Below are 12,500 nucleotides of genomic sequence, written 5' to 3'. Positions count from 1 at the left end.
CAACAGTAACAGCAATAACAGAATAACATTACTAATAATCCTTTCTACAACAGCCACTAGGCCTGAAATCTTGTGGAGGAGGGAGGGGGCTAGTCGATTAAATCGACCCCAGTCTTTCACTGGTACTTATTTTTATCAACGCCAAAATGATGAAGGGCAAAGTCGACCTCAGAGGAATTAGAATTCAGAACATAAAGACGGACTAAATGCCGCCTAGCATTACGCTCGGCTTGCTAACGATTCTGCCAGTTCGCTGCCTTAATAGAATTACTAATACTAAGAACAGCAACAACAAAAGCAACAGTAATAATAACTCTTTCTACTGAAAACACTAGACCTCAAATTTTAGAGGAAGGGATTAAGTTGATTTCATAGATCCCAGTGCGTAACTGGTCATATCTAATCGACTCCGAAAGGATAAAAGGCAAAGTCGACCTCGGCGGAATTTGAACTCAGAACGTAGTGACAGTCGAAATACATATAAGCATTTCGCCCGGCGTGCTAACGATTCTGCCTGCTCGCCACCTTAACAGCATTACTAATAACAACGGCGACCAAAAAAAAAAGCAATACCAATTATAACGAGAGCAGCAACAACGTTAATAGCAACAGCAACAACACCACCACAACCACAACCACCATCACCACAACAACAACAATAACAACAAAAAGGATATAGTGTACATTATTAATTGCTAAACTTGAAACAACCCTACAAACACGAAAAGTATGAGTGAATGAAATTACACCTATGCATTACATTTTGACGGCCTATTTTAAGTTAGATGACTTCAAAACAGGAAATGCATATAAAATAGAGCCATGGGCGATCTTCAGAGGTTTAATATAAGAACAGCTAGGTGATATTCTCGTTACTTAAACCCTAACTATTCACAAATTTTCAACAAATAATCAGCCTTATCTTATGGTAATTTATTTTGTTTCACAATTGTATTTTGAATCTTTAGGCTTACAGACTGAAACTGTATGGAAGACGCCATGTCTGGATGTTAAACGGAGGCTACACACCAGAGTGGTGGAGAGCAAAAAACGATACCAACTGCTCAGAAGATCAACTAACTGAGGCGCTCCAGGGGTACTTTACAGTAGCTAGCATAAACGCCCTGTCAGGCAGTATGGGGATGCGATCTATAGGCGGACTGGTGAGTGTTGCTTTATACTGTTTTCCAATTTTAATTATTGTTTTGTATATCAGTACAGTCATTTACAATGCCGTACATATTCATCCAGCAGAAATTTAGTAGCCATTATCATGTGTAATTTGTTTTTTTTTTTTTTTTTATTGAAGAATTCTATTATTGTTGCATTGCTGATGTTGATCCTGTTAAGCCCTAATCATCCCTGGTTTATGATACGAATGACCAAATGTGTTCCAGCCGTAACATCCCCGTTCATTGGGCATGCACTTCCTCTCCCTTTTTCGTCTTTTTCGTACGTTGAGAGGATGATTCCTTGCTTCAGTCTCTACCCTGGAAATTCTAAAACTGCATAAAATAAATTAAGTATAAATATCAATTGTAACTAATAAAAGTCGTTTTGTTAATATGAGAGTTTTCAAAATAATTGACTAATGTATAATTTGCATTATTATATTCCCTACACACACACACACACACACACATACATATATATATATATATATATATCGAACAGAATGTCGTACATAAGAAATGTCCAACATAGTGAGGTACCTCACCGCGATTCGACGTTTTCTTCAGGAAATTACTTGATAAGGTTCTCAACATAAAGTAACAATACAGATTATACAGTCACTCTGAGAATGAAAACGTAAGCAGGGATACTAAAAGCGATAAATATTTGATACCAGTTATGTCAGTAGGTGTATTTTATATTTCTTTATTAAATTAGAGCTTATAATGTCTAGAACTACTTTTTTAATTTCAAATGCTTTCAGAAATCATCTGCCGTTCTCTAGTTTTCGGGTATCAATTATGAGTTCCACCTGTATTATGCATGCAATAAGCTATGGGTTAAATGAACAATCTCATAGAAAGAGAAATGTATTCATTTTCATGGTTATAAAGCGACAGTGTTTCTTTCTGTAATTTTTCTGTTCTCCAATCCCATGTCGAAGAAACTGTTGTCGCTGTAGTAGTAGTAGTAGTAGTAGTAGTAGTAGTGTAGTAGTAGTAGTAGTAGTAGTAGTAGTAGTTTTTTGTTGTTTGGTGAAAAATCTGAGCTTATTTTGCTGGGTATGATGGAAAATGTCAGCTGTCCACAGCCAGCAGACTAAGGTGACACTTGTTTATTGGTCATGCTTCAAGTAATTTGGGAAGAATTTTTGAAGTTCCAAGCAATGCTGATTTTTGTGGTTGTTCTACCTTTTCGTTTGTTCCAATCTTTTTGAGCCATATTGGTAGTTGAATGCTGATACTTCCAAGTTGACAAATTACTATTGGTATCACGTCTATTCTCTTCCCTGACCACAACCTTCGTATTTCCCACTTCAAATCACCGTAATTGTTCAATTTTTCTTCTTTCTCTTTGATCCTGTTGTCACCGGGACATGGTATGTCGATTATATTGGACAGGCGATCGCACTGAATCATTGCATCCCTCAAGATTTTACAATCTTCATTCTCAGTGACTCCTTCTGGGGCTTGATCATACCACGTCGTTGCTCTTAGGAAACCATGACTTCCACAAAGCTCACAATGGATCATTCTTACCACATTCTCATATCGTCTTTTGTATTCGAGTTGTGCCAAATTTCGGGTATTCGCTCACGATGTGCCATACCGTTTCACTCCTCTCGCCACACATTCTGCATTTGTCGCTGTCGGTAGTGTTGTCGATTCTGGACTTCACATAGTCTTTAACGCTTGCTCTTGAGCTGCGCATATAAGTGCTTCTGTTTCTATCTTTAGGTCACTCTTCCTCATCCATAGCCATCGGTCTTCTGTACCAGTCTTGGCATTCGTATCTCTTGCAAACTGACCGTCCAGATTTTTCTCCTTCCATGTTGTTTCTTTTATTTTTTTGTGTGTGTTCTTTTCTTCTATAAATTTTTCTTCTAAACACATTTTCAGTTTTAATGACGCCGGCTTTCTGCACATGTTTCTACACATGTTCAACATTATTTTCTACATACAACCCTACATTGTCTTTCTCTGCATCGATTCAATCCTGGTAACTGATCAAACGTCCCCAAACCTTTCTTCTGTACAACTACAACCTACCGGTATCACTCTTATTTTGGAAGGCTCCGTGCACTGTCTATTATTAATAAGAACCAGGTTAACACTAGCATCGATGTAGTCGTTTTATCCCCAATCCCAAATTTTTCTGGCCTTCCGTCAAAATTGAAATTATTATTATTATTATTAGTAGTAGTAGTAGTAGTAGTAGTAGTAGTAGTAGTAGTAGTAGTAGTAGTAGTAGTAGTAGTAGTATTGATATTATGAATAGTAGTATTCTTTTTACCAAAATCTCCATCGGTTAGCCGAGTCTTAAGAGCTAAACAGAACGCATTGTCTGCTTTATTTCCTGGTTCCAAATATTAACAGCTTGTTCCTGCGTTAGAAATTACGACCCCATTTCCCTGCAGTCCACAGAATCGAATGTCGTAGTTACAAGAAGACCTTGGTTATTGATTAGATGACGAAGATAGGGTTTAGCCATTATTGGCTCGGGCCAGGTCAAAATTTATAGCACCACCTGGAATTGTCATTTAATTCATATTTTAGGGCATCATAGATAACTCAAGGTGGGAGTTGTTTGCCGAAATATATCTGGGAGTCAATGGGTTTTCTGGTATTACTTGGGGGAAATTTGAACCATTTAAATGTTGCTTTTTGTTGTTTACTTTCTTCTTTACTTTCATTTTCAATATCATGGAATGAGCCAGAACCAGTTGAAGTATAAATGCCGAGTTGTTATGTTGTTATATGTTGTATGCTCAGTTTTTTAAAGGAACGTACTATGACTCTGGGGCCAAACTTAATACCGGCATAGTTTGGATGGCGTTACTGGAATATTCTGAAATACGTGTGTGTGTGTGTGTGATCGATCTCTGGTGTGCATTTTTGTAATCGATTTGTTGTTGTTTCAACGCGCACTATCGTATAAGTGGGTGTCGATTCTTGATCCTATCTCTAAATCATTTACACCATATACGTTATAAATATTGGTTTATTACTAAAATACAAATAATTTTATTTTCTAAAAAAGCTGGTATATTCGGAAATATTTTGCATATTATCGACAATTTCGGAATTATTCATTGAGAGTTACAATCAATATTGCAACTAAAATGTTAAGACTATTAGTTGTAATATATTTTGTCCGCAATCTTCGGGGAAATATCGAAAGAGTTTAGCATCAAATGTACCAATAAACAAGAGAAATGAGCATGTATGCTGTTTATACATATCTAAGGGGTCAAACATAAGCCTTGTTTCTATGTAAGAAATAAACTACATAATTAATATATATTTGTATTTAGTTTTATATTCCCATAATTCATAAATTACGCAACAATAATATATGTATCAATTATATATGCAGAGAACTTTTCTTAAACAATCACATCTGTAAAAGATGTTCTTATTTTTCTTCTACACTTGGAAATGAATTTAAAGTAATTGGAGGGTCGTTTACGTACTTTTATAGACTCCTATTGAATGAACGGCGAAGCCGACCACGGCAGAATTTAAAATTCAGAATGCCAGGAAGCATTCTTGTCTGTCTCCCTAAAAAGTCACCGCTTTAATGATAATAATAATTTCAAATTTTGACACAAGGCCTGCAATTTCGGGAAAGGAAGAGTTTGATTGTATCAGCCCCAGTAATTATATGGTACTTATTTTATCCACAAAGTGGGCCACCGTTGAATTTGAATGCAAAACCTGAAGATGGAGAAATGACGCTAAGCATTTATCCGATGTGCTAATTATTCTGCAAGCTCACCACCTAATATAATAATAATATAATAATAATAATAATAATAATATAATAATATAAAATAATAATAATAACAATAACAATAATGATAATAATAATAATAATAATATAATAAATAATAAATAATAATAATAATATAATAATAATAATAATAATAATATAACAATAAAATAATAATAATAATAATTTTAATCTAACTTAAAAAAAAAAAAAAAAAAAAATGAACGAACTTCTGAGTTTGGTTTAATGGCCTACCAATATACACTATAGTTTCTTCTTTGCCCTAGGAGTCGGGAAGACACTCGGCAAGAAATGGAAGAAAATTTGAAAGAAGAAAAAAAAAAGTATATAATAATAATAATAATAATAATATAATAATAATAATAATAATAAATAATAATAATAATAATAATAACGTCAATAATAATAATAATAATAATAATAATAATAATAATAATACTAATAATAATAATAATAATAAGTTGTCAAAGATCATGAAGAAAAAAAAATGCTTTCTAATTGATGTATCAATACCGGCTGATGACAACGTGTCTCTAAAAGAAATGGAGAAACTCAAAATACAAAGACCTGGAAATAGAGGTAACCAGAATGTGGAATCTAAAAACAGAAACAATTCCTATCATAGTAGGTACATTAGGCATGATAAAAAAATATTCAGACAAATACATAACAAAAACACCAGGACTTACAAACACATATAACATACAGAAAATTGCACTACTAGGCACTGCACACATCCTACGCAGAACACTTTCAATACAATAACCATCAGAGCATCACAACAAATCACAGCACATACCCAAGGCACACAGAGTTGCGCTCGGTAGTGAAGTGAAAGCACGCTATAAAAATAAAACTACTGAATAATAATAATAATAATAATAATAATAATAATAATAATAATAATAATAATAATAATAATAACAATAACAATAATAATAATAATAATAATAATAATAATAATAATAATAATGCAGTAGCAGGCAGTGGCTCTCATGGCTTCTGATCTTAACTGATTGGAAGTGTTATCATGTACATTGTTTTGTCTTGGTATAAAAGATGGGCTACAGCAAATATTCTGCTCAATACCACAGATTTGCTTGTCAGTTGTTTGACCTTAACCAATTGAGCATGTCCCTTAGTGGCTGACGATATGTGCATCTCTGATCACGAGCAGAAGTAGTGGGGGAGCATCATAGCCATGTGTTGAGAGGGATTCTTTGGGGTTTGAATAGTTCACCTCTAGAAACATGAGTGGTTTTTTTCAACATCCTTAAACAACCCTTATTCAGGGACCGTTTGAGCGGGATGGGCTACTCAACCTGAAGAAAATTCTAACTGGGCCCCGCCTGCAAGGTCATGTGCTGTTTATCTTGATATGAGATCACCATGTCGCGCACATATGGTTGTGATGTATGTGCCTGGTGTACCCTTATCAGACGGGTAGTCATGATGGGTATATTGGGCTTCGTATATTTTACCCCAGTGTCACTTTGATGGCATGAACTGCTCTCTCACTCAATAATAATAAAAATAATAATAATAATAATAATAACAACAACAAATCACAACAAATCACAGCACATACCCAAGGCACACAGAGCTGCGCTCGGTAGTGAAGTGAAAGCACGCTATAAAAATAAAACTACTGATATAATAATAATAATATAATAATAATAATAATAATAATAAAAATAATAATAATATAATAATAATAATATAATAATAATAATGACTCCTGGATTACCATTCATGCAGGGAGCGCAAAAGATAGTATTAAGTGTTAACTGCAAGCGTAAACAGACTCTATATGAAAAGAAAGAATGATGGTAGAGAACTGATTACTATAGACCATTATATAAGGAGTGAACGGAGAACACTTGCCGAGTAATTAATAAATAGTGACGAAGATCTGTTGCAATATACCGGGACGCATGTTATTAATAATAATTTCAAATGCTATAGGTAGAACGATAGTGGTAATGAGAATTACTGTGGAGGTGACACAATGCAAGCACATTATTTATATATACGTGTGTATGTACATACATGTGTACGTGTATATACAAATAAAGAGAGGAAGAAAGAGATGGGATCTCAATAACAACTCTCGAGGGAACCCCACGAGCGACTCATGAAATCATAATGCCATACAACAAGGAAAGAATTGCCGACGAGAATGAAGGTATAGCCGATGATGATGAAAGCTTCCTGCCCGGCACGTCCGAAAACCCCCGCATGACCGACAGTGATCTGGCCTCGGACGGTCGTTATGTCAAAACAGATTACATACATAATGAGCGCAAAAACATACATAAGTAGACGACGGAAGAATACGATACTCTTATTGCATAAGGCGGTGAGCTGGCAGAAACGTTAGCACGTTGGGCGAAATGCATAGCCGTATTTCGCCTGCCGTTACGTTGTGAATTCAAATTCCGCCGAGGTCGACTTTGCCTTTCATCCTTTCGGGGTCGATAAATTAAGTACCAGTTACGCACTGGGGTTGATATAATCAACTTAATACCTGTGTCTGTCCTTGTTTGTCCCCTCTATGTTAGCCCCTTGTGGGTAATAAAGAAATAGATACTCTTATTGCATGTCATGAAAGGGCTAAGCTGGTAAGAAGTCGCGGAGTAGGCCGACGTACCTTGAAATTTTGGATGGAAAAAGACATGTATCCAATGTCAGAAAATAAACTAATGAACCAAGGGAGAGTGATTAGGAGGAAGGATTACTTACCTGGAGTAGAAATATCTCGGATTAGTGAGAGTCTGAGAGACCCTGCGGATGGTATACAAAGGATGGTCGGACTCGAAAATAAAGAGGTAGGAGTTGAAAGCAGGGAGAAGAGTAGACGGGAGGAACAGATGAAGATTGTGCCAATCATTGGTGAGTCCCTGAGGACAGTATCAGAAAACATCAAGAGGAATATGAAGGAAACCGGAATAGAGTACTCAATAGAGCGGTTACAAACGTTTTATTTAATTGGCACGGCAAGAATCGTCAGGAAAGTATAAAAAATTTGAGGAGAACACATAGTATGGTATCGTAGTATGCAGGTAGCAAGCTCGCTACGTACGCAAGACAACAGGATCTCCAACAAAACTGAGTTAAATAATAACAATAATGATAATAATCCCTAAAGTCAGGAGGCCTGAGATTTTGAAGGTATAGAAAGTCTATTACACCGGACCAATTCCTACACGGGTATCTTATTTTATCGAGCCCGGAAGCATGAAAAAAGCAAAAGTGACTTCAGCCCAATTGACATCAAACGTAAAGAGCCGGTAGAAATGCTGCTAAGCATTTTGTTCGATGTACTAAACACTGTGCTTGACTTTGAAAAATTTGAAAAATTTCTCTAAAATTTCCAAAACAATAAATATCCATTTCAAAAACATTAGATTTCCTTTACTTTACGTTGTTTTATTCTTACATAATATTTTATTTTTATTATTATACAATAAAGAGATAAAAGGAATTATATTGTAATTTTTTCATAGAAAAATTCACACTTAAAATATCTTCTCGGAGCAATTTTTATCTGCTTGCTTGAACTTGCGATTATCTTTTCGCCATTAATCTCAACTTACTCTTTGTCCACACTTATCTTTTTTCCTTTACAAATATCATTTATATCACTTCCAATACCTGTCTTCCTGTCTTTCCTTCTCTTGAGGGTGCACCCTCTTAACCGGCAATCTCTGGTATTTCTCTAGTATTTCTTCGCACACTCTTAAAGCAACATCTTTCGCTGCTTCCGCTCTAAGATATCTTATCTTCTAACTTATCCGATTTTCATCTTCCTTTGTCTGCTTCTTTCATCAAAACTCGTCTGTTGACACTGTTACTTTGTACAATTCATATCTTCGTCCATCTCTCATTCTCAACTATGTTCTGCTTCTTCCTCGCTTAACCACATTTATACCAACCCATATTACTCCAATATTTGTTTCTCTTCTTAATATCTTCCACTGTAATCTCTCTGACTCAAGAAAATCATCAAATTTTATACTTAACCGAACCCACCACTCATCAGAAATTACACTTAATTCTACAACACAACAATGAGCTCCAAATGGATTTTCTGCAGCATCATGCTTCTAATATAAATACTTCTCATTCTAATCTACCTGACTCTCCCCTATCTCTTTCACTCTGATTATTTCTTTCTCACTCTCCACTCATACACACATCACAGACACACACACACTCACACACAAACACTCATACACGCACGCACACACACAAACACTCATACATACACGCACATACACACACATACACACGCACATACATACACACATAAAGTAAGCTAAAATGACTGACGTCTAATGGCTAATGGTATGAACATGGACGATAAACGAGAATAAAGTTTTATTAAATACCATACAAGATAAATTTGTGAGTGATTGAAATTATTTTCACTCCGAGAGATAAATAAACAAATACCTAGTGGTAATTATGATCAATTTCAAAAGAAGTGGAGATAGTCTCAAGAACCAAGAATTCTTCATAAACGTAGCATTTAAATTTAAAGGCAGTCTAATTGCCTGGAGACAAGAAGACGATTGTGGGCAGTAGGAGACGTCCACACAGCATGCGCTTTACTTTGGCTGAGGTAAACTGAAAACTTGATTACATATACAATGAGCAGAAAAAGTTTATAACTGAAGGTAATTTATATTAATTTAAATAATAAGAAGACAAGAGAAATGATTTATCGTGGCCCGTGGTTTGAATGTTCATTTTACTTTAACCTGTAAGATCAGTCGGTTGATAAACAACGTGTTTGTAGAAATTTCAAGGTGCCACTGAGCTCCAGACGAATGACTCCAAACAAATTCCAAAACATTCTTCCTATTCTTACGCTTACTTTTCTTATACATATACTCATTTAGTCTTTTACTTGTTTCAGTCATTTCACTGTGGCCATGCTGGAGCAGCGCCTTTAGTCGAGCAAATCGACCCCAGGATTTATTCTTTGTAAGCCTAGTACTTATTCTATTGGTCTCCTTTGCCGAACCGCTAAGTTACGGGGACGTAAAAACACCAGCATCGGTTGTCAAGCTGAGTTTGAGGGGCAAACACAGACACACAAACACATACACACACATACATACATATATATATATATATATATATATATATATATATGCATATATAAGAAAGGCTTCTTTCAGTTTCCGTCTACCAAATCCACGGACAAGGCTTTGGTAGGCCCAATGCTATAGTAGAAGACACTTACCCAAGGTACCACACAGTGGGACTGAGCCCGGAACCATGTGGTTTGTAAGCAAGCTACTTACCATACAGTCACTCCTACGCCTATATATTAACACATAAATTGCTAACACACTGTTGCTAACAAACACTATATACACGTTCAATAGTCCATTATAAAAAAGTATACTAAGTACCATACACGATAGATTCTTGTTTTCTTCATATCATTTCCCTCTTCCAATAAAAAAAATTAAACGCAAAACCTTAAAATATTACACTGTGTAACAAAGTTTTAATTTCTTTTTATCTTTGCTCAGTAAGTGTTAATTCCTGTTTGGTTCTATCTAGAATTCAAAAGAAGTAACTATTATTTCCGTCAAACTTTGCATTTGTGGCTTGGACATCAATGCTTTGAAACTGTCCTATTTTCCATTACATTTCAGACAGATTCAGAACCGAGTTATTGAAGCAGAAAAATCGTTATAGTAAATGTTCTGCTCATCACCTCAGATTTACCTTCAGTTGCTTGACCTTAAACATTTGAAGATGTGCCTCAGTGCCTGATAATATTGCATCACTAAACGTGAGCAGGAGTAATGGGGGAGCATCATAGCCATGCTTTGAGAGAGATTCTTTGGGGTTTGAATAAATGTAACCAAAGCACATTTTTTTCATATTTCCTAAGAATAAGAAAATAAGAAATAACAGTTGCTACCCAAGGACAAAAACTGTGTTAACCAGTGTTATTGACTGTAAGGGTTTTGTCTATGATAAACCATGTGATGTTGGTAAACTTACTCTACTTAGTGTCTGTGTATTATATAAATACCTGTATATTGTAATTTACTTGAATATATGGAGACGTGCAAACAGACACTGGTATATATCAGGTATGTGGTATGAGTTTAGAACAGAGAACCATAGTATCGCCCTGGTAGGATGGTGAGAAGTAAAGTTAAGTTAGGATGAATGAACAGGTAGAAGGAAGTGATTCTTGAGAAGTTAGCAGTTAGCGATGGGGAAAGCAGCAGCTAAGAATGACAGAACTGAACAATGAAGAAAAAGCGATAGAAAATGTAGAAAAATGACAAAATCAAAAATGTTAAAATTTAGAACTTAAAAGATAAAAAGATGATGCGAAGCTGAAGGTGTGTGAAAGATTTTTAAATATTACATGAACAGTGAACAGTGAGGAGGCTTTAGAGAAAAATAAATTTAGATAACATATAGTCAATGAAATATTAAGTTCATGTATTTGGGGGTGGTCTGGTTAAAAGATGGTAGATAATGTTAACATGTAGTGGTTTTTTAAAGAAGAGGTTACTCAAGAAACATAACGAACTTATGGTTTGCGTTTATATTCATAGTATGCTTATATTTGTAAGAAAGATTGCGTGTTTTCTTTGTGAGTGAGTATTTGTGACTTATATTTGGGGCAGGGTGCATAGACAATAGTAAGTGTATGTGTCTTCAGAGTATGTACGTGAGCTGGCAGAACCGTTAGCACGCCGGGCGAAATGCGTAGCTGTATTTCTCTGCCGTTACGTTCTGAGTTCAAATTCCGCCGAGGTCGACTTTGCCTTTCATCCTTTCGGGGTCGATAAATTAAGTACCAGTTACGCACTGGGGTCCATGTGGTCGACTTAATCCTTTTGTCTGTCCTTGTTTGTCCCCTCTATGTTTAGCCCCTTGTGGGTAATAAAGATACAGATTGTGGTGTAAATTATGTGCGTGTGTATAATTTAAACAAATTAAATGTGTGTAATCTAATTTGTATGGCTTTACTTACACGTGTGTAGATGTATAGAAAAAATCCAAGAACTTATAGAGAAATAGGAATTTAAATAAAATATAATAAAGGAGATATTAAGTTCAGGTATTTTGGGGAGAGCTGCTTGAAAGCTAGAAGATAAGAATTTCGTAAATATGTGGGGTGTTTTTTTTTTAAGAAGAGGTTACTCAAAGAACATAATGACCAAAGAGTACGAAAGTAAATGGTGCGTGAGACTATATGTGCTTGCGCAGGGCGGGGGACATAGCGTAGATAAAAGCGAATATATTGAATAATCTCAGCGCGTGTAGAAGCTATTTACGTGATTTGTGCACGCGCAGTGATTTGTGTCTGTGTTTATACATATACAAAAACATGCGTCTCTGTGTGTATATATATATATATATATATAATATATATATATATTATAATATATATATATTATATATATACATACATACATATATACATATATACATATATACATATACACTCAGATGCACACACACACGTAAGTATGTGTACATGCATATAT

The 12,500-nt window shown here is 35.3% G+C and overlaps 1 protein-coding gene across 1 annotated transcript in view; it reads left to right on the top strand.

Annotated features, from left to right (window-relative positions):
• LOC115218300 overlaps nucleotides 1-12,500 on the top strand; it is a 1,044,479-nt gene that overhangs the window by 861,121 nt on the left and 170,858 nt on the right. Inside the window, exon 6 of the mRNA XM_036508355.1 lies at nucleotides 969-1,163. Within this exon, the coding sequence (XP_036364248.1) occupies nucleotides 969-1,163 (195 nt within the window). The remainder of the gene's footprint in view (nucleotides 1-968; nucleotides 1,164-12,500) is intronic.

The sequence above is a fragment of the Octopus sinensis genome, linkage group LG13 (assembly GCF_006345805.1).
Source record: "Octopus sinensis linkage group LG13, ASM634580v1, whole genome shotgun sequence".
NCBI classification, from domain to species: domain Eukaryota; kingdom Metazoa; phylum Mollusca; class Cephalopoda; order Octopoda; family Octopodidae; genus Octopus; species Octopus sinensis.
Note: the sequence above shows the minus strand (reverse complement) of the source record. Positions and strands in the feature narration are given on the sequence as shown.